Raw genomic sequence first — 26557 nt, forward strand, 5'->3', positions numbered from 1 at the left:
TAGTCTCTTAAATCTATTTCTCCCTTCTACTGTATAATCATAAGGGATTAGATTTAGGTCATACCTAAAGAATATAATCAGAATTTGCTATTGACCATCTGGTGATGTCCATGTGTAGAGTCTTCTCTTGTGTTTTTAGAAGAGGGTGTTTGCTATCACAATGCATTCTCTTGGAAAAACTCTGTTAGCCTTTGCCCTGCTTCATTCTGTACTCCAAGGCCAAATATGCCTGTGCCTCCAGGTGTTTCTTGACTTCCTACTTTTGAATTCCAGTCCCCTATAATGAAAAGGACATCTTTTGGGGATATTAGTTCTAAAAGGTCTTGTAGGTCTTCATAGAACCAATCAACTTCAGCTTCTCAGGCATTACTGGTTGGGGCATAGACTTGGATCACTATGATACTGAATGTTTTGCTTTGGAAACGAACAGAGATCACTTTGTTGTTTTTGAGATTGGATCCAAGTAATGCATTTCAGACTCTTTTTTTGACCATGATGGCTACTCCATTTCTTCTAAGGGATTCTTGCCCAAAGTAGTACATATAATGGTTATCTGAGTTAAATTCACCCATTCCAGTCCATTTTAGTTCGCTGATTCCTAAAATATTGATGTTCACTCTTGCCATCTCCTATTTGACCACTTCCAATTTGCCTTAATTCGTGGACCTTACATTCCAGGTTCCTATGCAATGTTGCTCTTTGCAGCATTGGACCTTGCTCCCATCACCAGTCACATCCACAACTGGATGTTGATTTTACTTTGGCTCTATCCCTTCATTCTTTCTGAATTTATTTCTCCACTGATCTCCAGTAGCATATTGGGTACCTATTGACCAGGGGAGTTCATATTTCAGTGTCCTATCTTTTTACCTTTTCATACTGTTCATGGGGTTCTCAAGGCAAGAATACTGAAGTAGTTTGCCATTCCCTTCTCCAGTGGATTACATTTTGTCAGAACTCTCCACCATGACCTGTCCATCTTAGGTGGCCATACACAACATGGCTCATAGTTAATTGCATTAGACAAGGCTGTGGTCCATGTGATTAGATTGGTTCAGTTCAGTCGCTCTGTCGGGTCCGACTCTTTGAGACCCCATGAACCGCAGCACGCCAGGCCTCCTTGTCGATCACCAACTCCCAGAGTTTACCCAAACTCATGTCCATCGAGTTGGTGATGCCATCCAGCCATCTCATCCTCTGTCGTCCCCTTCTCCTCCTGCCCCCAATCCCTCCCAGCATCAGAGTCTTTTCCAATGAGTCAACTCTTTGCATGAGGTGGCCAAAGTACTGGAGTTTCAGCTTTAGCATCAGTCTTTCCACAGAATACCCAGGACTTATCTCTTTTAGGTTGGACTGGTTGGATCTCCTTGAAGTCCATAAGACTCTCAAGAGTCTTTTCCAACACACAGTTCAAAAGCATCAATTATTCGGTGCTCAGCTTTTTCACAGTCCAACTCTCACATCCATACATGACCCTAGCGTTGATAAACCATAGCCATGACTCGATGGACCTTTGTTGGCAAAGTAATGTGTCTGCTTTTGAATATGCTATGTAGGTTGGTCATAACTTTCCTTCCAAGGAGTAAGCGTCTTTTAATTTCATGGCTGCAGTCACCATCTGCAGTGATTTTGGAGCCCCAAAAGATAAAGTCTGACACTGTTTCCACTGTTAGCCTTTGCCCCCATCTATTTCCCATGAAGTCATGGGACTGGATGCCATGATCTTCGTTTTCTGAATGTTGAGCTTTAATCCAAGTTTTTCACTCTCCTCTTTTGCTTTCATCAAGAGGCACTTTAATTCCTCTTCACTTTCTGCTATAATGGTGGTGTCATCTGCATATCTGAGGTTATTGATATTTCTCCCGGCCATCTTGATTCCACCTTGTGCTTCTTCCAGCCCAGTGTTTCTCATGATGTACTCTGCATATAAGTTAAGTAAGCAGGGTGACAATATACAACCTTGACGTACTCCTTTTCCTGTTTGGAACCAGTCTGTTGTTCCATGTCCAGTTCTAACTGTTACTTCCTGACCTGCATACAGGTTTCTCAAGAGGCAGGTCAGGTGGTCTGGTATTACCATCTCTTTCAGAATTGTCCACAGTTTATTGTGCCCCACACATTCAAAGGCTTTGGCATAGTCAATAAAGCAGAAATAGATGTTTTTCTGGAACTCTTGCTTTTTTGATGATCCAGCGGATGTTGGCAATTTGATCTCTGGTTCCTCTGCCTTTGCTAAAACCAGCTTGAACATCTGGAAGTTCATGGTTCACATATTGCTGAAGCCTGGCTTGGAGACTTTTGAGCATTACGTTACTAGTGTGTGAGATGAGTGCAGTTGTGCAGTAGTTTGAGCAGTCCTTGGCATTGCCTTTCTTTAGGATTGGAATGAAAACTGACCTTTTCCATTCCTGTGACCACTGCTGAGTTTCCAAATTTGCTGGCATATTGAGTGAAGCACTTTCACAGCATCATCTTTCAGGATTTGAAAGAGCTCCACTGGAATTCCATCACCTCCACTAGCTCTGTTCATAATGATGCGTTCTAAGGCCCACTTGACTTGATCCAGGATGTCTGGCTCTTGGTGCGTGATCACATCATCATGATTATCTTGGTCGTGAAGATCATTTTTATACTGTTCTTCTGTGTATTCTTGCCACCTCTTCTTAATATCTTCTGCTTCTATTAGGTCCTGCAGTTGTGGTTTTCAGTCTGTCTGCCTTCTGATGGAGAAGGATAAGAGGCTTTGGAGGCTTCCTGATAGGAGAGACTGACTGAAGGCGAAAACTGGGTCTTGTTCCGGTGGGTGGGGCCATGTTCAGTAAATCTTTACTCCAGTTTGCTGTTGTTGGGTGGAGCTGTGTTCCCTCCCTGCCATGTACCTGGGGCCAACCTATGGTGGAGGTAATGAAGATAATGGTGACCTCCTTCAAAAGATCCCATACATGTACTGCTACACTCAGTCCCCCAACCCTGCAGCAGGCCACCACAAACCCATGCCTCTGCTGGAGACTCCTGGACACAAGAGTCTGGGTCAAACTCTTGTGGGGTCACTGCTCCTTTCCCCTGGATCCTGGTGTACAGTGATCTGCTTGTGACCTCCAAGAGTGTATTTCCCAGTCTGTGCAGTTCTGGCGGCTATATGATGGGGTTAATGGCAACCCTCTCCAAGAGGGCTTATGCCATACCGAAGTCTGGTGCACCCAGAGCCGCTGTCCCTGTGGCAGTCCACTGCCGACCTATACCTCCACAGGTAATGCTCAAACACGGTTCTGTCTCATCTCTGTGGGGTCCCTTTGTTTGAACCCTCTTAAAGTCTCTGGCAGGAATGGGATTTAATTCTAGATGTACATTTATCCCCCACCATCTTGCTATTACTCACGTCCACTGTATAATCATAAGTATTGCTATTTCTCACTTCCACTGTATAATCATAAGTGGGAATGAGAAATAGCAAGACAGTAGGAGGGGTAAATTCACGTCTAAAATCAAACCCCATTCCTGCTAGAGACTTTAAGAGGGTTTAAACAAACCTTGTGCACAACAGGACCCAGGGACGCCAGAGACTGAGACAGAACCGTGTTCTGTGAGAAATAGATTTAAGGGCCTAGATCTGATAGATAGAGTGCCTGGTGCACTATGGACAGAGGTTCGTGACATTGTATAGGAGACAGGGATCAAGACCATCTCCATGGAAAAGAAATGCAAAAAAGCAAAATGGCTGTCTGAGGAGGCCTTACAAATAGCTGTGAAAAGAAGAGAAGCAAAAAACAAAGGAGAAAAGGAAAGATATAAGCATCTGAATGCAGAGTTCCAAAGAATAGCAAGGAGAGATAAGAAAGCCTTCCTCAGCGATCAGTGCAAAGAAATAGAGGCAAACAACAGAATGGGAAAGACTAGAGATCTCTTCAAGAAAATTGGAGATACCAAGGGAACATTTCATGGAAAGATGGGCTCGATAAAGGACAGAAATGGTATGGACCTAACAGAAGCAGAAGATATTAAGAAGAGATGGCAAGAATACACGGAAAAACTGTAACAGAAAAGATCTTCACAACCAAGATAATCACGATGGTGTGATCACTCACCTAGAGCCAGACATCCTGGAATGTGAAGTCAAGTGGGCCTTAGAAAGCATCATTACAAACAAAGCTAGTAGAGGTGATGGAATTCCAGTTGAGCTATTTCAAATCCGGAAAGATGATGCTGTGAAAGTGCTGCACTCAATATGCCAGCAAATTTGGAAACTCAGCAGTGGCCACAGGACTGGAAAAGGTCAGTTTTCATTCCAATTCCAAAGAAATTCAATGCCAAAGAATACTCAAACTATTGCACAATTGCACTCATCTCACATGCTAGTAAAGTAATGCTCAAAATTCTCAAAACCAGGCTTCAGCAATACGTGAACCATGAACTTCCAGATGTTCAAGCTGGTTTTAGAAAAGGCAGAGGAACCAGAGATCAAATTGCAAACATCTGCTGGATTATGGAAAAAGCAAGAGAGTTCCAGAAAGACATCTATTTCTGCTTTATTGACTATGCCAAAGCCTTTGACTATGTGGATCACAATAAACTGTGGACAATTCTGAAAGAGATGGGAATACCAGACCACCTGACCTGCCTCTTGAGAAACCTGTATGCAGGTCAGGAAGCAACACTTAGAACTGGACATGGAACAACAGACTGGTTTCAAATAGGAAAAGGAGTACATCAAGGCTGTATATTGTCACCCTACTTACTTAACTTATATGCAGAGTACATCGTGAGAAACACTGGGGTGGAAGAAGCACAAGCTAGAATCAAGATTGCCGGGAGAAATATCAATAACTTCAATATGGTGACACCACCATTATAGCAGAAAGTGAAGAGGAATTAAAGCGCCTCTTAATGAAAGTGAAAGAGGAGAGTGAAAAAGTTGGCTTAAAGCTCAACATTCAGAAAATTTAGATCATGACGTCTGGTCCCATGACTTCATGGGAAATAGATGGGGAAATAGTGGAAACAGTGTCAGACTTTATTTTGGGGGACTCCAAAATCACTGCAGATGGTAATTGCTGCGATGAAATTAAAAGACGCTTACTCCTTGGAAGAAAAGTTATGACCGACCTAGATAGCATCATGAAAAGCAGAGACATTACTTTGCCGACTAAGGTCCGTCTAGTCAAGGCTATGGTTTTTCCAGTGGTCATGTAAGGATGTGAGAGATGGACTGTGAAGAAAGCTGAGTGCTGAAGAATTGATGCTTTTGAACTGTGATGTTGGAGAAGACTCTTGAGAGTCCCTTGGACTACAAGGAGATCCAATCAGTCCATTCTAAAGGAGATTAGTCCTGGGTGTTCTTTGGAAGGAATGATGCTAAAGCTGAAACTCCAGTACTTTGGCCACCTCATGCGAAGAGTTGACTCATTGGAAAAGACTCTGATCCTGGAAGGGATTGGGAGCAGGAGGAGAAGGGGACGACAGAGGATGAGATGGCTGGATGGCATCACTGACTCGATGGACGTGAGTCTTAGTGAACTCCTGGAGTTGGTGATGGACAGGGAGGCCTGGCGTGTTGCGATTCATGGGGTCGCAAAGATTCGGATCCAACTGAGCGACTGAACTGAACCATCTTGCTAGGGCTTCTCCTTTGCACTTTGATGTGCGATATTTCCTCACAGCTGCTCCAGCAACTACAATCTTACTGAGGTTTCTCTGACCTTGGACGTGGAGTATCTCCTCTTGGCCGCTCTTTTATGGTGTTCTTTAGTATTTGCTGACTAGAAAATAACATCCTAGTTAAGTGGCAGTACGGCATGTAAAAATTAGAAGTAGGCATCCTAGTGTAGAAGGACACTAAAATCTTTAACACAGTCTGCTGCTGCTGTTTAGTTGCTAAGTCATGTCCATCACTTTTGTGACCCCATGGACTGTAGCCCTCCAGGCTCCTTTTTCCGTGGGGTTTCCTAGGCAAGAATACTGGAGTAGATTGCCAATTCCTTCTCCAGGGGACCTTCCCAGCCCAGGAATTGAACCTGCATCTCCTGCTTGGCAGGCAGATTTACCACTGAACCACCTGGGAAGCCATAATGTCTTCATAAAAAATACTTTCTAGCAATTTACAAACATTAATTAACTTCTAGAGTTCCTGAAGACAAAAACAACTAGAGCTGAAGTATATAATTAAATTTCCAATTATGGGTAGCTTGAGATATCCATTATGCAGAATTGAACTGTCATTAAAAAACAACCAAAAAATAAGAAAATTTTTCCCAATGATTTTTAAATGTTTAAGGAAATGATACATAAAAATGATTTTTCTGCTACATTTCTTATAGATATTAGAAGTATTACAAATCTTACAATGTAATGCAGAGATATCTTGCCCCCTCCTCCCAGCATACATATCCTCATGTGGATACACACACAGTTCTCATCTTTGAACATTTCTATAAGCCTGTTTTGCTTTTTCTTCTGGGATGCTCTCATATTTCTTTGTGCTTATTCTGCAATTTTATACATTACTTTGACTTCTTATTTTGGAAGATGATGATTTGGCCTACCAGTACCTTGTTCCTCAGTTTCTCACCAGCACTCACCCTCTTTTTGTCCTTTCAGTATATTGACTTCAGAAACATTGATTATATTAATATCAATAGCTTAAGTTATAATATTGTAAATATGGACTGTGAGCTAAGTGTTATGCTGTTATAATAGCATTACTTTTCTGGCTTTATATTCCATCTTCTTTCAATTAACACATTATTGACTGTAGACATATTCATGCCAGAGGTGGTAGTTTCTGCAAAATCTCTCCTATCAATAATGTGTTTATAATAAGTCCATTTTCCCTTTTACTTGTGTTAGCTATACCTGTCATGAATTCTTGAAACTGAAACAAGAGATTTAAATTTCTCTAAATTCTGTTTAGCTAGTAAGTCCACTGTTGCTACACCCTTTCTGGAGGCCTTAGACTTCCTACTGTGTCCAACCAGGGTGGATGCTATTTAGATCTACCCAGAAACTTCATTCTGACATTCATCTCCCCTTTCCTCTGATGCTAGCTTCCCTGTTTCCTGTATCCTATATTTGTATTTTTTTCTTAGTTCCCTCTTGTATTCAGAATAGTATTTTTCTCCAGATTTCTCCTTGATTGGAGCCTTCAGCATGTTCCAGACAGAACTGTTTCTATTCTATCCAAAACAATGGATACTTTGGCTGGTTATAGAATTGCAGTTTTTAAAAATATTTTTGCTTAGAATATTAAAGGTGTCACTTAAGTGTCGATTTGTTTGTACTGTTACTCTTGAGAAGTTCGCTGTACTTTTGATTCCTATGTGATCATTTTTCTTTTCTTTTTCTTTCAGCTTTACTCAGTACTTTCTCTTTATCCCATGTTTCGGAAATGTTTCAAATACCATGCCTTGGTTTGGCACTTTTTTCTCTTACTAGTTAGACACTTAGTAAGCATCTTATCTAAAAATGCTGTATTCAAACAACTCAGTAAAATACACTGTTCATTTTTATCTGTTCTATTTTTCTGTCAAGCATAAATTCATTAATTAGATGTTAAATCTCCTAGCTCTTTCTTCTTCTGAATTATTTCTTATTTATAGCATCTTGTTCTTATTTCATGGATTTTTAACTTCTCTTGCATTTCAGGATTTTACTAATATTCTTTTCTAAATAAAATCTTCTCATAATGTACCTTAGGATATATCTATGCTTTATTGATAATGTGTGCCCTTCATTTAAGAATTCAAAACATAAGGTGTTATTGAAATCAATATAATTGTTAAAGATAAAATCTAGTTCTCTTAAATAATATTAACTTGCAAACCTTAAAACAACAAAATATTTATTTGTTAACTTATTTGACAAATGTCTCTTGAACACCTACTATGTGCCAAGCTCTAATAGAGTAGAAAATAGAGTTCAAATAGAGTAGAAAATGAATAGACAGGTCCCCTGCTCCCACCATGACTCATATCAGCAATAACATGAAACTTTGCCTCCAAAAATGGTGAGAAAGGCATTTATTTTTTCCGTCTGAGAACATTTACCTATGTTTGTTTTTGCTTCACAGGATGGTTTCTCTCAGACAAAGAAAATTCTTGGCAAGAAAAGAAATTAGTGCAGCCAGGATTTATTTAATCACAGTTAGGCAGACTGATCGTTATCATCCAGTCTGTTTTGGAAGGGCACAGTAATTCACATTCAATGGCTGTCATAACCCCTGCCCCTCATACATACCTATTTAAATAACACTCGGTCTAGCTTTCTGACTTCCTCCTTTAATGGGCACGACTGGGTGGTGGACCCTCTTGGGTCAGCTGAAGTTGAGATAAGATTTACAAGCAGTGGTTAGGTCTCATGTGCTTTTACTGCATAGCTTTGTTCTTAGAGAACTTGAAGGACCCTACCTATCTAATTATTGTCATAATGCTGCTTTTATAATGTCAAACAAAGCTTATTTTAAATTGTTAAGGTTGTCCTAGTAATAGCTGTCACGGCACAGCCTTTGCCAATTTTATAGTCCTATTCACTGACTGAATACAGTTGAAAAGAGAAATTCTCTGGGCACTTAATTTCCTTCAATGTAGCGTGTAAGTAAGAAACTTTAGATATATTATGGAACCACATTTCAAATTTATGATTTGGGAGTTAAATTGAATCTTTGCTTTCTGAATATTATTGACGTAAGTACAAGGAGACTTAGCGTTTGATTTTATTACAGTTGCATACAAAGTTGGATTTTTCCACAATGCCAGTTTGTTACTAAATTGACCTGACTACTTGAGAGCTGTTCTTTACATAGTACCACACTGCCAAACAATACTACTGTCTCAAGAGAGACTAACCTTGTAAGCAAGTTATGCAGGTGAATCAAATCCAGTTAATCTCACATAAAAAAAAGTTAATTGCATTGGCAAAGACATTGTCTCTGATCACTCTATGGCTGTATAATTAGGAATCAAGTCATTCAGAGGGACTCTAATCTAATTGATAAGCAGTCAGCAAATAGCCCTTGAGATTTCTCCCCAATGTTTCAATATATGATCAGACAGAAAGTGATAATATGGAAAAATCATTGACCTTATTTTGACATGTGTTAAAATTAGGTTTACTTGTTAGACAGTAGTTCAAGATTTTTCATGTGTATTTATTTTAGTTGTTCAGATCTTCATAGAATACAAATTTCATGGGGTATTAATGAGTTTTGAATGAGGTCAGTTATCAATCTGATGTTTCTCTTATCATTTTACTTTCTAATCCTTCTAAATACATTTATTTGCAGGTGATTTTGACACAAAACTCCAAGATAATTCCTTGTAGTTTTTGTAATGTGTGTGTCTGAAAGAGGTGTGACTTTGTGTTTGGCACATGATAACAGTAGCACTTGCAAAGGCAAAGCATTTAAAGTACATTTCTACATGTACAACTCCTTTGGTCTTTAATATTCATGTTTGAGTCTTAAATTTTCTGGAAATAAAGCCTAGTTAAGGAAACTGAAAACATTTCTTACCATTGAACTAAATGGTAAGCAAAACTGCAGTTATTAACATGCTGTTCTTTGTAGGCAGTTAAAATTACAAAATAAAAGTGAGCTTAGTATAAAGAGCCGAAAACAATTGATACAACAAATAACACAGTTTAGAGATAATTGTCACAAAAGGTACTAAGGAAATTCTCAGAACAGTTTTTTTTAAGTTGTGACCAAATACCAATGAGCTGGTAAATTTCGATGTTACTTTGTTGTATGGCACGCCCTCAGTATACTCAGGTATAAACCTTTTCTAATGTGCCATGTATATGCTGATGACATTCTTCTGGGTTGTTCTTTGTGTTAATGGGCACAATAAAGGACAGAAACAGTATGGACCTAACAGAAGCAGAAGATATTAAGAAAAGGTGGCAGGAATACATAGAATAACTATACCAAACAATGTCTTAATGACCTAGATAACCACAGTGGTGTGATCACTCACCTAGAGCCAGACATCCTGGAGGCTGAAGTTAGGTGGGCCTTAGGAAGCATCACTACAAATAAAACTAGTGGAGGTGATGGAATTCCAGCTGAGCTATTTCAAGTCCTAAAAAGCAGTGCTGTTTAAGTGCTCACTCAGTATACCACCAAATTTGGAAATGTCAGCAGTGGCCACAGGACTGGAAAAGGTCAGTTTTCATTCCAATCCCAAAGAAAGACAATACCAAAGAATGTTTAAGCTACTGAACAATTGCATTCATCTCACACACTAGCAAAGTAATGCTCAAAATTCTCCAAGCCAGGTCTCAACAGTATGTGAACCAAGAACTTCCAGATGTTCAAGCTGGATTTAGAAAAGACAGAGGAACCAGAGACCAAATTGCCAACATCTGTTGGATCCTGGAAAAAGCAAGAGAGTCCCAGAAAACATCTACCTCTGCTTTATTGACTAAGCCAGAGCCTTTGACTGTGTGGATCACAACAAACTCTGGAAAACTCTTAAAGACATGGTAATACCGCGTCACCTTACCTGCCTCCTGAGAAATCTGTATGCAGGTCAAGAATCAATAGTTAGAACTGGACATGGAACAACAGACTGGTTCCAAACAGGGAAAGGAGTATGTCAAGGCCATGTATTGTCATCCTGCTTATTTAACTTTTGTGCAGAATATGTCATGCAAAATTTTGGGCTGAATGAAGTACAAGCTGGAATCAAGATTGCCAGGAAAAATATCAACTCAGATATGCAGATGACACTATCCTTATGCCAGAAAGTAAAGAGGAACTAAAGAGCCTCCTGATGAAAGTGAAAGAATAGAATGAAAAATCTGGCTTATAACTCAGCATTCAGAAAACTAAGATAATGACATCTGGTCACATGACCCCATTGAAAATAAATGGGGAAACTATGGAAACAGTGACAGACTTTATTTTGAGGGGCTCCAAAATCACTGCAGAAGGTGACTGCCAGCATGAAATTAAAAGACACTTGCTTCTTGGAAGAAAAGCTCTGACAAACCTAGTGTTAAAAAGCAGAGACATTACTTTGCTGACAAAGGTCCATATAGTCAAAGCTATTGTTTTTCCAGTAGTCATGTATGGATGTGAGAGTTTGACTATAAAGAAAGTTGAGTGCCGAAGAATTGATGCTTTCTAACTGAGGTGTTGGAGAAGACTCTTGAGAGTTCCTTTGATAGCAAGGAGATCCAACCAGTCCATCCTAAAGGAAATCAGTCCTGAATACTCATTGGACGGACTGATGCTGAAGCTGCAGCTCCAATACACTGGCCACCTGATGTGAAGAACTGACTCATTAGAAAAGACCCTGATGCTGAGAAAGATTGTATGCCAGAGAACGGGACGACAGAGGATGAGAAGGTTGGATGGCATCACCGAGTAAATGGACACGAGTTTGAACAAGCTCCAGGAGTTGGTGATGGACAGGGAAACCTGGCGTGCTGCAGTCCATGGGGTCGCAAAGAGTCAGACACGACTGAGTGACTGAACTGATTGCTGATTCTTTGCATTGCCCCTGCCTTTTTTTCTTTAATGAATTGAATTGCATTTTCCACTACAAACAGTGGTAGACTTCCAAATATTCTGTGCCAAATGCTGTTCTGTGGTTATGCAGCTGCTAGGCAACTAAACTCTACTTGAGGGCAGAAAAGAATTAAGTTCATTCCAGAGTTCGCCACCCCTTCTGAGTTCATCAGAACATCAGCAGGAAATCCGGTATCTTTCTTCCTTCTTGAAATTATAAATCATGTACTTCCATGTATCTCCATACAAAACAGTGGGACTTACAAGTATGGGTAACCATAAAAGTCCTCAAGGACCTTGATGTTATACCCTGAACAAAGAGACAAGTTTATTTTTGTGACAAGTCTAATGTAAAGTTTGTTGTTTGAGTTAATTATACATACATGTTGCAATTTCAAGACTGGTAGCATGTTAATGGAAGCCTGCAAAAACTTTGCTGAAAATATCCATGTGTATTTTAATGGAACTAATCTATATACTCTTATGAAATTTATTTTGTAGTCAGCATCATGCCATGAAAATTTTCCATGTTAGAGAGGTAGATAAATAGATAGCATTAATATCTCAATGTATGAATTTGCCACAGTTTATACTAAAATCCCCAAATTTGCAATACTGCCAGCATTGCTGCCATGATTTTTTGTGGTTCTTATCTTTTGTCACAGTTATCTATGATCAAAATTACTCTTCTATATTATTTGTATTGTGGAATGTCTGCAAGTATTGAGTGTTTGGTTCTTTTCCAAAACTCACACTTTCCTTCTTTTCCTTTTTGATCACTAAAGTCAGTGTGTCCTTTTTATTCCCAATTGTAATAGCCATGACTTTAATATATTACTTTAAGAAAGTAATTTTTGCATTTAGTTTCTGATAAAATGTCTTCATCATGCATGGGAAGTTTCTTATGATTCCTTCTTTATTTAGAAGTTTTAATCCAACAGGTTCTCTATGTCTATAGGTGTGAGCATATTTATTTTTTCTTCTCTATAAATAGTAATATGTTTACCATATTAATTAAGAATACATTTGAGTTCAAGCAACAGAAGGCTAACAATGGGTTAAGTGTTGAGAGGTCCATTTTTTCCTCATCTTTCACATCTTTCTTCACATCTCACCATTTCTGAGATAAAAAGATCTAAACATTCACATATCCGTATCTTACTTGCCATTTTGTTCCATTGTGCTAAATGGATATTTGAGAATCTTCCTAAACTTCTTCCACATCTGATTGATCACCCATTTCTTGTATCTCTTCATTCGATGTCCTTTCCACATCCCTTGAACCACTGTGTCAGTTCTAAACTGAAATAATTCATTACAATAAATATTTGGACCTTCACTGTTTTGTATTCTCTTCTAATTCATCTCCCACAAATCTGCCAACATGATCCTTTTCATATGGTTATTAGAAATGATGCTTCCTTACTTAAAATGTTTCAGCATCTCTCTATTGCCTTAAGTGAAGAACTCATATTCTTTGACATGGCATACAAGACCTGTCACAGTCTTGCCATTTACCAACTAAGTAACTTCATCTCTCTCCACTTTTCTGGTGAAACCAAGCTGCTGACTCTTCACCAGCTACCACACTCAAAGTCTGTCATAGGGGAAGTTGCATTAACACACACTGAATGAAGGGGTGAATGAAGGAAAGACTTCTCTTAGTTTGCTCATCCATATGCCAAGTTTTAGGACAATCCCCCCTTTAAAATCGGAGGGAGCCAGAAGGAAATTGATGATTTCTCAATCATTAGTGATATCTACAGTAGCCTGGCTCTCCTTTAATATTGGGTTATTGCAGCTTTTGAATGAACTGACTGAATATCCCTAAGTGATAGTGAAAAAAAAAAAATCCTACTCTCTATGCCAACTCTTTTTTTTTTCTATTAATATTCCACTTTCACAAGAAGATACTGATCCTATTGCCTATTATATACTGCCAAAAACCATAGCTATTGTTTTTAACAATATTGTGTTAACAATATTGTTTTTAATATTCTTAATAACAATGTTACCTGTGCCAGAACTAAAATACTTGGCTGGTGCATGTAGTGGTCAGTCGTCTGAGGATAACACTAAGTAATTCTACCCAACTTGCAGGTTTCTTCTGTTGTCAGCAGGGCACACTTACAGCTAATTGATTCTGACCACCTAAAATCTTTCCCACAAGTGTTTTGGATTATTTCTAAATCCTGCATTTAAAAGCTCTACATGATAAAGTCCCATGAGCCTTGTTTTATGTCTTGGGATTTTGGGACCCCAGGGTACAAATACTTGAGTATGTGCAGGTCTGTGTTTAAAGAAATTGATCACTACTGTCTACTTCACTGTGGTGAGATAAAGTTATCTTCCTTTTGAATACCAATGATGGCTGACTTTATTGCAATAAAATATCCTTTTGTAGTTTACACAGTTGTTTTATAAATAGGGGTCTAAATTTAGTCAATAAAATCATATACATCCAGTCTATACTCAACGTATGTTATTTGATGTGTTGTATTTTTTTTTAAGATTTCTCGCTGAATATGTTTCAATGTTTGTGCCACTGTATTCACGTTTTTAAATTGGGTTTGAAACGAAAGTTCTAGGAGACTAAATATGGCCATATGGTCAGATAAATTGTATCCACTCCCTATGGATTTCATTTTTCTTTTACTTGACCTCTTTTTCTACTTCAATAAGTAGCAGTACTGTACTTGCCTATGATTGAGAGACCTGGGCCAATAAAAAATTAAATGGTAATTTTCTCTGTATCAGATTATTATAAAAAAACAAAGGAAACTAAACAAAACCACTGAAGTATTTATAGATATATAAATCTACATTTTGTTTTATACTTCTCTTCAGTAGTGATATTCTTATAGATAGGGATTTATTTTTTTCCATGCTTTATTTAGATGAGTGCTGGAATCCAAATTAACAGTGCTAGGTACAGATAAACAGCAAAAGAATAAAGAACAGAAACACTAAAACAGAATATTAGAGAAATAGCAAGCATATATTATATTTTCAAAAATGGACAAATAGCTGGAGCCTGTGGGAGGAAAATTTGAAGTAGCCTTAGAAAATTATGTATGACAGTAAGTAGTTTACAGTAATTACTAATGATATTGGTTTTTTATTTAAGAAAAATTAGTTTGACAGATTTTTTTTCAGACATACAAAAAAAAAAAACAAGTAGACAGTTTTCCACATATGAAGTGAAAACATTCATAGAACTGTTAAGTGTTGTAAGTAAGTGTGAAGTCACTTAGTCTTGTCCAACTCTGAGATCCCATGGACTCTAGCCTACCAGGCTCCTCCAACCATGGGATTCTTCAGGCAAGAGTACTGGAGTGGGTTGCCGTTTCCTTATCCAGGGGATCTTCCCAACCCAGGGATTAAACCCAGGTCTCCTGCATTGCAGGCAGATGCTTTACCCTCTGAGCCACCAGGGAAGCCCATGGAAGTATTAGGTCCTTATCAAATGGATAACCTTAGTAAAAATATGCTTACGTTGAGAACACAACTCTTTTGTTTTCTCTAGCATTGTTGATGCAATATTAATATTTGTTTCCTTTTTAATATTTCCACTGGTTTCAACTTTCAGTTTTCCCACTCTGAGCCATTGTAATAGATGAAAATAATCTTTTTCATCTCTTTTTTTTTTCTGTGGGATTCAATGTTCAGATTTTTATGACAAACCCACATGATTTAGCTCAGAAATTCACAAAAGAATCAATTTTATTTTCCAGCTGATAGTATGGATTTATATACAAACCGTAGCTATTTGTGTGTTCCAGAATATTTCATTTTATACAGTCACGTTAATAGGTTCCATGAAGCCTTATCAAGACAGTTGAGCTATAAAATTAGATACTTATGTGCCAAAAATAAACCACATGTTTTTTATGCTTTTTTCATAATGCACTTAAAATATGGACAACATTCATTTCATTTTACTTTTGTTTTTCTTCCCTAAGAACGACCCACATTTCTCAGGAGGCCAATTAACCAAGTGGTGCTGGAGGAAGAAGCTGTAGAGTTCCGTTGTCAGGTCCAGGGAGATCCTCAGCCAACTGTGCGCTGGAGAAAGGATGATGCAGACCTGCCGAGAGGAAGGTAAGAATGTCGTATGTATGGAAAATTGTTAGGTGACCATTGGATAATTAGACAAGAAAAAGACAGCATTAGTTGTACCACCAAACACTCATATTTAGGTGTATTATTTTCACACTTGACTTTTACATTTGCAAGCCAAGTATCTGCTGTTTTATATACTGAAGTCGTCTAGGCTTTTGATGTTACTCTTTCATTGAATTTTCACAAGAATACCTGACCCTTCACTCCGTCTGTTATCCCTGACTATCAAGGATTCCTGAAGAACTCTCTCTCTCTCACGGCCCTATCCAGGTCTTCCATTATATTCCTGCTGAATTCCTAACGACCCACCCACCCCAACTGTATCTTTCAACTACTGCTCTGTTGCCGAAGCTACGGAAAGCTGCTGGGTATAGTGGATTGTAGGGTCTGCAATAAAACAGAGATCTCATTCAATACTAGAATGAAAAGGCATATCACTATCCACAGAGGGAATTTTCATTTAAGGACTCCCTGTCACTTTCTCATTTGTCATCTCTTCATGGAGAACTCTTCCAACTCTTTTCTGTTCTTTTTATCGCAAAACCCAGTCTCTCATCTCTCGATGATAAGCCCAGAAATGTTTGTAATCTTTTCTGAAAATAAATATAAAACATTTTTGTAGTCTAAATTCTCCCAGGACCTTGCCTTTTATGATCAAATAAATCAGCCAAGTTTTTTTTATTCTTATGTAACAAGTGAGTTTAGCTATAAATTTGTTTGGCCTTCCTCCTAGTCCTGTCTTCTGAAACTACAGGCATCGCACCTATTACAATCATGATCTGCAAAACATTTCATATCCTGCTTTTTTGCTAATTTTCTTTCCTAAAAAAGAAATTAGGTTTCATTCAACTGTCTGAGTATAAACATACTTTCACAGAAAAGAAATTGCCTTTTTTTGTGCTTTCACTGGCACTGCTATTGATTCTTTCCTGAATGTATACATTCATTTCAAAATCTCAATTTTATATATCCCTAGGTCTATGACATTATAGTTTCTAAAATCACATCATCAACGGCACTGACTTGAAATGGACCAAACATTTTAAATAGTGAGAGGTTCCTTTGCAATCTACTATAGGAGTGAGAAAAGTGAAAATTTTAATTTGCTTAGCTTTCAGCATAAATAGTAGAGAAATAGACTCTATGTTTCATTTTTCATTTTGCTGTCACATATCCTCCTGACATCAGGCCTTCCCTGGCAGCTCAGGAGATAAAGAATTTGCCTGCAATGTGGGAGACCTGGGTTTGATCCCTGGGTTGGGAAGATCCCCTGGAGGAGGGCGTGGCAACCCACTCCAGTATTCTTGCCTGGAGAATCCCATGGACAGAGGAGGCTGGTGAGCTACAGTCCATGGGATTGGACACAACTGAGCGACTAAGCAGAGCACAGTCAGATATCTAGTTTTAAAGGAATGCTGCTAGGAGAGGTTTGTTGCACGTGAAACTCCTCAAACTTTCCCAGTGGAGAAGCCTGTTGAAAAGCAAGTAGAGGTGATTGATGAATTTGAGTTGCTGGAGTCCATTTTCTACAGATACTCTAACTTTCCACAAATTTGACAGTACTTTGTGTATAATTTTAAAATGTTGATGTAAGACTAAGAGATTAATAATATTGTAAAATGAGCATAAACAAAGATTAATTTTCAATTACTAGAAATAAACAACTTGTCCATACAAAATCTCTCATTTAGGGATAATTTTGGATTCACAGAGAAAATTCAAAGAAATAGTTCAGAAAATCCCCTTATTGTTATCTTACACAACTGTGAAAGGTGTATAACTCATGGTAGACAAATGCAGATACATGATAATGAAAGTTTATACATTATTTTGATTTCACCAGCCTTCCTTTTCCTCCAGGATCCTATCTGGGGTACTTTAGTTGGATGTTACAGGATATTGCCTTAAGTTGTCGTGTTTTCCCAGTCTCCTCTGTTCTATGATAGGCTCTCGGTCTCTTCTCGTTTTATGACCTTAAGCTGCTCTGGCCAGGTATCCTAAGAATGTTTCTAAACCTGGATGTGTCAAGTGTTTTCTCATAATTAGACTGGCTTTCTGGGACTTTAGGAAGAAAGCTACAAAGAGTGCTACTTTTGTCACATGATTACCAAAGTTTACATAATTACCTCCGTGGTGATCTTGATATTTTTAATCATTAAATAAGATCCTATGGACAAAAGTTGAAAAAATAGAGTTGTAAGAGTGTATTACATTTTAATAGGTCTATATGTTTGAATTCAGTGAAAATATAGCTTAAGCCTAGTTTGATTTGTTCCCAGATTGCTCTAGGTGTTAGGTCATAAACCTGACAACTGTATTTGCCACAATATTCTCCAAATCTTGCCCTATTCATTTGTTTCAGAGCTCAAAATGATACATGTTAATCAAATAACAGCATTAAAGCTGCATTTTATGAACATCTGATATAAAAACCTCTAAAGGCAAAGTTGAAATTTTTGAAATCATACCTCTACTAACTTCCCTTGAAACAATTTGTAGGTTTGTCCTCTATATTCTTCTATTACTGGCATGAGATGACTACAGTGCTTTGTGTGACCAGCTAAATATTTTTAAAGTATTAGGCAAATGGAAATGCTGTGTAAGCTTTAAAATTGTATGTTAGCAAGGCTTAAAGCAAGGATCAGTGCAATGTAGAAATTGAGGTCAGTGTTTTTATCATGATACAAGCCATGTAATTTTTCTTGAAATCTCAATCTTTAAATGGTATTTCAAAGAAGCTTATTCATTCTTAGCTTTGTATGCATTAGCATAAGCTTCACTTTTGCATAATGAGGGGGAAGGAGACCTCTTTACTTGGTGAGGAATAACAGTAATGACTTTTAACCACCCATAGCCTAAATCAACAACATTGATTCTATTACATTATTTAGGTCTCAGAATAGGGAGATGGCCATTGTTCTTGTGTAAGCAATTGTGTGGAGTGGTGTGGAAGATGACATTTCTTTGGCTTAACATTTAATGTAATTTGAATGAGGTTTATGTAGTAGTTCATGTTTAAAACATTTATAGTAAAGCTTTGTAGGGCAGCTGCATAGCCTGTAATTACTATGTAAGTAATATGTGACTATTTTTCTTTTGGAGACAAGGAAAGCTTTTCAGTTCAAGTTTAAATTTATGAAATGCTATAATAGCTATTTAAACTTTCAACACAGACAGAGATATCTGTACCAACCTTTCAGTAACCAGAGATGAATTAACAGAGTATTTTTTTTCTTTGCTGTGAAAATATTTTAAAGTGGTACCCGTGTACCTCTTTCTTTGATTTAGCCCTAAATTTCTGACCTTTCTCAGTAACTATCGTTAATGAAATTACAGTTTACCATTGGTGAGTTATACTAAAGATAATTTTTGCTTTAATATTTCAGTGAGGTTGGTTAATAGTAATCCCCATGTATAATAATAACCTTGATACCCACCCAGGGAAAAGTTATTTATCTGGACATTTTCCATATGACAAAGAGACAATTGGAAGGACCCTTCATTTTATGTAAGTGAAAAGTGTGAAAGCGTTTGTTGCTCAGTCATGTTTGATTCTTTGGGACCCCATGGACTATAGCCCACCAGCCTCCTCTATCAGTGGAATTCTCCAGGTAAAAATACTGGAGTGGGTAGCCATTCCCTTCTCCAGGGATTCTTCCCAACTGAAGGATCAAACCCAGCTCTCCTGCATTGCAGGAGGATTCTTTACTGTCTGAGCCACCAGGGAAGCCCTCATTTTATATAAGCTCCTGTTAAAATGTTAATTGCTTGTGTTATCCCTGTGCTCAATGTACAGTGAGGCCAAACAAACCAAAACATGGGAGTTAGGACCAGAGAAAGTTTTTCTTGAGGGCCTTGCAAGGCTCATGCCTTAAAAAGCCTAGACCTCCTGCAGGGGTTTCTGCAAAGCACTTTAAAAATCCAGGTGAAGAAGGGTAGTTAGAATCTTCCATTTGGTGGCAGTTTTAGCATCCGTAAAACAACTCATAAAATGTGCATTACTTGGTACTTACCCTGATACTTCAGAGAGGAACTAAAGCATAGGATATGGAAGATGATATCCCTGGAAAGCACCACAGGGTCCTCTTCAGCCACACTTGTAGAAACATCCTGAGATACTATGGTTTTCACAGTTGAAAGTTTCAGAAAGAAAAAGGAGGTCATTGCTTTTTTGTGGGATTGTGCTTAGTATCAATATCTTTTTCTCCAGAGACTCTCAATATATATGTGCTCGACTAAGCTGACACCAGGCCATCTATTAGGCACACCACTGTGAAAATAAAGTGGGTAGGGAGAACAGAATGAGGAAATAAAGGGAAAGATGTTCTGTAGTTCATAATGAGTATGTGTTTTAAAAGCACAGTTTTTTCCAAAGTGTAACTTAGATTGTAGAAGAAATACTTTAAGTTTCACCTATGTTGTTAAGTTCCTATTGTATTTATAATGCCCACTGATAGTCTGTAAAAAGCAAGTCATTTTAAAGCAAAGTAAGTATGCAATTATTTATTTATTTTTTTTATTTTATGTTAATCAAACTGAGTGATGTAGGAAAGCATTCACATACTGAAACATTAATGAAAGTTAAAACCGAAGTAGTCCTAGTGTCTTTCTTGGGTGCTACGTCTTTTTCTTCCAGGCAAACCTGGAGCTTTTTGCTAATTAGTACTCTTGGTGATCAGATTCCTTCAGTACATCTTTTCACAATGTTTCTTGTGATAGAAATTACCCATGTTGGGGAATGTTCCATTTTCTGTCATGGTCCATCATAGCAATAGTGTATGTTTTATAATGTAAAAAATATACGTATGCTGAAGCTTTATGAGAAATAGCATGTATTAATATAAAAGAAACATAATGCTATATATTCACAACCAAAGACATAACAATAAAATTGATATATACCAAGAGTTTAATATTTGTGAAGAGAATAAAAATGCCTCTTCACTGCATTTGGGTAAGACGTAGTTTGATTAATTAAGTTTTCGTATCTAGGCTTGTCATTAGAGCTTGTATTTCAGATAATTATTAAGCAAGTTTTAAAGAATGGTAAACAGGATATTTAACATCTTGCATCAGTCATATATCAGTATATCACCACTAGTTAGTTCCAAGATATTTTAATTCATTTTTATTTATTTTCAACACTAACTCTAGAGTGACACTAACTTCCTCAATAAGGATCTAGTCGAGAAAGAAATGTTCATAGTATCAATTATTTTTGTCACATTAAAAAAAAAGTCATTTACTTTTTTATATATGCCTAAGAATTCTAAATGCAGTTGATGGCTTGCCTATAGTGGTTATAATTCATGAATATTTCATAAAAATAGAAAAGGGAGTAAAGAAAAAGTGTTTCAAGATACATAATGCAAAATTCTATCAGTTTTCCTGGACCCACTGACAAATTCCTTTCTCTAAAGTGCAAGTCTATTTTAAGAGAGACTTTGAGTTCTTAGTTCCATGAAATGTGAGATTCACATAAATACATAATTCCTTAAGAAAAGGAACTGTATAGAACCACTTATAATTCCCCTTTTGTGGCATTTTTACAGTCGGTGGCTCTTTTTTGCTCGGCCCTGGAAAATGTTCTTATATTAATTGTTTGGAACTCCATTGTTTAGAACATGTGCTTCTGGGATGCAGAGATGCTGAACAGGTGCTAAGCTACCCTGCTGAGGAGATCAGCCTTCTTCACATACAGTGTGTGTTTCAAGGACATGTGGTAATTTGGGCTAATGATAAATAACCATGCTGATTAGGCTGGCTGGTCAAGATTGGTCAATTAAAGTAGTTTTCAAAAAGAAAAAGGACAAAAAAACTGAAAGCAAGAGAAAAGCAATGTTAATAAATATTGTTCATAGCTTTTGTTAAAAAAAAAAAAAAAGAAGACTAATCCCTAAGATTCAGAAATACAAGGAAAAGTGTAAATGAGAATTCTATGATTTTTCAGCTATACAGATGTCTTTGCCATTTCTGCTTGGGAAAAAAAAAAGAAGAATTAGAACTGTCTGGACCATTATTGTGGGATCTTTTAATACAGCTACCAGTAATATAAAGAATATTTAGGTCATTGTCAGGAATGTTGGATTTTAGCCTTGCTCTGACACTGTTTGATCATTTGTCCCTTCAGTTATACTCGTATGTTCTGGAAATGATGTTCAACAGATTTCTCTACCACTAACTAGGAGTGTGACCTTGAAGAAGCTATTTAAACTCTCTGTGTTTTATATCCTAGAGATATAGATGAGCAATGTAATGGGACTAATGATTGACCTATGCTTTGACTCATCTGTACAGGGTGAATAATTATGCTATCCATTCTACCTCAAAGGGTTATTAAAATGATATAACTAATTCAGAGTACTGGAAACATTGTACAGTGGGTTCATGTAACAGGTATCTCCATTTTATAAATCCTACTGATTAATGGTGTTTATTAGTTATGCAGATAACTACAAAGAAAAGATAGTTAATTAAAAAAATAATACATAAAATGATTTCATAGAATAATTATACATTCTCCCCTCTCTCACTGATTGATTTCTGTAGAAACACATAAAATATTATTGATTTAAGATATATCACATTTGCTTTTGAATTGTATAGATTTATTTATAACTTTTACCATCCAGTTTGCCAAGCTTACAAGTTGCCACCCTTTCTCTACCTTTGGGAGACTATATGTGGTTCAGATATTATATTCTAGCCCCAGTGCAATTAGACATATGATGCAAATTTCTCACATTACCTGGTACCATTTGTCTGCTGATAATAAGGAAACCTCCATTGTTTACAATCTTTGTAAGAAGATTATGTAATGATAAAAGCAAGACTTACTATTTGCCATACATTCTTCTAAATGACTTTTGTATATATTAATTTCATTATTTTAAACGATATTGTCCCAGCATAATAATACTCCCATTTGAGGAATGTGGCATAAGAAGTTAAAGTTGTTTCCAAAGACCCACATTAATATGTGGGTGTCTTGACTTGACAGCACTTGACTTAGAATCTATCCAACATGAAACCTGTATTTTAAACTAATGAACTGTAATTATGTGATTATGAATAGTTTATGAAATTCAGCTGCTTACAAATTTTACATTCTAGATAAAATCTTGGGTAATTGGTTAGAATCACTGTATTATGAATGACTTTATAGGAATGCTATATAGCATTACTGTTGAGAGTAGCTTTTAGACCAGTTTCATAACCCACATATAAAATGTCCTGGTGCTTTGAATATGTAAACTTGGACCAAGTCAAGGTTTCCTCCTTGGAAGCTGAAAATACAGATTTTATTTATAAATAGAATTAATTCACAATTTTCAAAGGGATGGTACCTCTTTCTGTGTTTTCATCAAATAGGTGCTAATATTTGCTGTTAACACAAAACTAATTGCCACCTAGGGTGGGGAGTGCAAGTTGTCTCATCCTGTGACCACAGTGGCCCATCTGTTGCGAATTTCTGCTCAAGGACAATGCAGGAACTGGCATGCAGTTTGGGTTCTGGCCAGTGGTCAGCTAACAAGCTGGGGCATACTTGGAAGAAGAAATGCCTTGAAGTCAGAGATGCTCTGCTGTCCATTAACTGGCAGCTCCTGTGATGTGTGAGGGCAGACACAAGACTGGGTGCCAGTTTGCAGGGCAAAGGATCTGCCTGAGTGCCACCTGTCATTGGCATGTGAGTGCTATCCCACCAGGAGCCACAGCAGGTGCGCTGCTTCCATCAAAGTGTGGCATGTTAGAGCATTCAGCTAGGCTGAGGTCGGGACCTTAGCCCAAAAAGGAGGACAAGCCAGAGGCTTACCAGGAGGTAGTCATCACATCACACCGTATCCCAAGGGTGAGTATACTGGACACATCATTAGAGACACTCTTTCTCATCATACCTGGGCTGTTACTTTAATAAAATTTAAAAAGAAAAGAGTTCTATAATTGACTTTATCAATACAGATCCTTGCCTTTAGAAGACAATTTGTGGTTAGAATTACTTAGATGCGTTAATCACTCCATGAGTGATTAAGATACTTCAAATTAAGATACATTCTGCTTGTTTTTTGCTGCCATTGTTGTTATTAGGAAACTGAATTGTAATGTGGAGCTGTAAGGTAAACTAGAATTTAGGAGATTAACATTCTTACCTTAACTCTGTCATAATTCATCAAGTTATTTTAAGCAATGTATATTATGTGTATGAGTACCACAGTCCACATTTGCAAAATGTGTAGGTTGCCCTGGATGACTTCTGCAGAACTCTTATGTTCTGAAATGGTCTGACTCCATGAATAGCAACAATGCAAAACAATTTGGAAAGTATGCTAATACTTTTATGTAGGAAAAATTCCCTAAGATTTGAAATGAATGAGCCTAAAAATATATTAAAATTAATTTTATACCCATTATCAATGATGCCTACTTTTTATGTTTTACATGTATCTTCTCAGATTTCTAGTGTAAAAGGACTTTTTTTAATCCAAAATAGTTTTTGACCTGCCTGAATTCTTATCTAAATAGTCTATTTAAAAACTTTATTTAAAGAGGTTATTAGACTTTTTTTTTAAAAAAGCCTAGTACTGATTTAAAAGAGTTGTTTTTAATTGAATTTTCCTTTCTCATAAATGTAATAATAATAAATTATATTTACTTAGTGTTTATTCTATATCAGGCCTACTTTAGGCATTTTACATTAATACACTTACCTTCAGGACATGATATAAATATTGTTATTCTCCCAATATTGCAAATGAGAAAAATGAGGCCTAATGAGGATCAAGGATTTCTGGCTCTAAAATCTATACTCTTGACCACTACTTTGGGGTACTGGATGGGAACAACTTTTGTTCATTTTCCATTGGGACTGAAGATTAGAAAAATAGAGCTTGGTAAATGCTTGAAGCATTTAGAAGTGTCGCTTTCATTAGAGTCACAAAATATATCTGTGTAGTAAAGTACATAACAAAGATTTTATACTCTTCATTATAAATGTTACTTATAAGCAATAATTTCATTATAGCAAATAAATAAATTTATCTTCAAAAAATTTACTGTTTTCTGCCACCAATTGAAAGTTATAGCTATCTTTATTCTCACAAGAATATTTTAAATTAATATATCCATGTTCTTCTGAACAGTGTATCTAGGGGAAAAATTAAGTAACAAGAAGCATATCAGAAGCTAAAAAAATGCTTGCCAGGTGAATTAAATAGCATAAGTAAAGAATAAATACTAGAACTATGAATTTGCCTTGGACATGATAATATAACTCATCTTTGCATTCTTAGGCCACTTTTGAATTTACTAAGAGTATTTTTGAATATTTTCTTGATAATATTTGATTATCAATGGTCCATGGGCAGTTATGAATTGAAAGGCTGAACTGTGTTCCAGATTTTATATTTCCTATAAACATACCCTGATAGCTCAGTTGGTAAAGAATCTGCCTGCAATGCAGGAGACACCAGTTTGATTCCTGGGTTGGGAAGATCCCCTGGAGAAGGAATAGGCTACCCACTCCAGTATTCTGGTCTGGAGAATCCCATGGACTGTACAGTCTGTGGGGTTGCAAAGAGTCAGACACGACTGAGCGACTTTTACTTTCACTTCACAAACATACATGGAAAGCATATATAAACACATATATGTATATATATGTGTGCATGTGTGCTCAGTTGCTTTATTGTGTCCAACTCTTTGCAACCCTATGACTGTAGCCCACCAGGCTTCTCTGTCCATGGGATTCTAAAGACAAGAATACTGGAGTGGGTTGCCATGCTCCAGGGGATCTTCCCAACCCAGGGGTCAAACCTGCATCTCTACATTGCAGGCAGATTCTTTACCTTTGAGCCACCAGGAATCCCATATATATATATTTTACTTCTTATAATTGTCCCTTTGGGAAGGTTGCTGCTTGACCTAGATATTCAAGTTAACTGGTATGAATTGAAAGAGAAAAGGGAAAAAAAATAATAAATTGAAACCCATTATTACAGTGACAAGATAAATGAGGATTATATCTTTGTTAGTGTGTGAAAAAGATACAGCTGCCAAGGATAAGAGGTAAAAGAATGCATCCAAAGCATATAAGAATCTACTCTATCACAAAAGAAGCAATTCCTAGTGAAATCAATTTTAGTTGGTGTTTAGTATTAACTCATTGGAGCTTCCTCCTAAAAAACCATATTTAGGTAGGGGGAGCTGTGATTGGGACACAGTGAACCTTTCCCAGTAAATTAAAGTACTTGAAGTTTCTTCTTAGAAGGTGATTGACCAATCATGTAGACCTATGGAATAGCCTTGTGACAAAATCTCAGTGCCGAAATTTTGCTGTTCTTATGAGCATAACTGTCACAATTGCAGAGGTTATTATAATATCTTAAAACTCATTTCATCAAATATATAGGCATTTGTCATCTTTATAAAGAATATCTGATTGAGTATTCTGTATTATTATAATTCATACAACATATAACATTTGTTATAAAAAGTTCAATAGAAACTATAAATAATCCATTTATTAACTCATATTTTCTGATAATTATGTCCAAATATTTATAGCACACTTAACAGAAACAAAAATGTCAATCAGGACTTTTACCTTTATTTGAAAGATTTCATAGTGTGAAAGAAAATACTTTGAACATAATTTATAATAAGATACCAATTACCTCGAAGGAATAATGAAAATCTTCAAGGTAGACTAATAAAATATTATATTTCCATGAATTATTTCAAAAATAACCATAGACAGTAGTCAAACATTTCTAGTGTTGAGACCTAACATAAGAAAATGAGTTTGCTCTCAAGAATTTGAGAAGGAAAGTAAAAACTTTAGAGGAATGTATGAGATATAAAAAGTCATTAATTATTAAATAAGGAAAATTATATACAGACTATGATATACAAGACTCTTTAGGGTTTCAGAAAATA

At 36.9% G+C, this 26557-nt stretch overlaps 1 protein-coding gene across 1 annotated transcript in view; it reads left to right on the plus strand.

Annotated features, from left to right (window-relative positions):
* Positions 1 to 26557, plus strand: part of ROBO2 (roundabout guidance receptor 2) — a 652483-nt gene that overhangs the window by 471217 nt on the left and 154709 nt on the right. The window contains exon 5 of the mRNA XM_068968049.1: positions 15466 to 15604. Within this exon, the coding sequence (XP_068824150.1) occupies positions 15466 to 15604 (139 nt within the window). The remainder of the gene's footprint in view (positions 1 to 15465; positions 15605 to 26557) is intronic.

This window comes from Capricornis sumatraensis, chromosome 1 (assembly GCF_032405125.1).
Source record: "Capricornis sumatraensis isolate serow.1 chromosome 1, serow.2, whole genome shotgun sequence".
Lineage (NCBI taxonomy): Eukaryota > Metazoa > Chordata > Mammalia > Artiodactyla > Bovidae > Capricornis > Capricornis sumatraensis.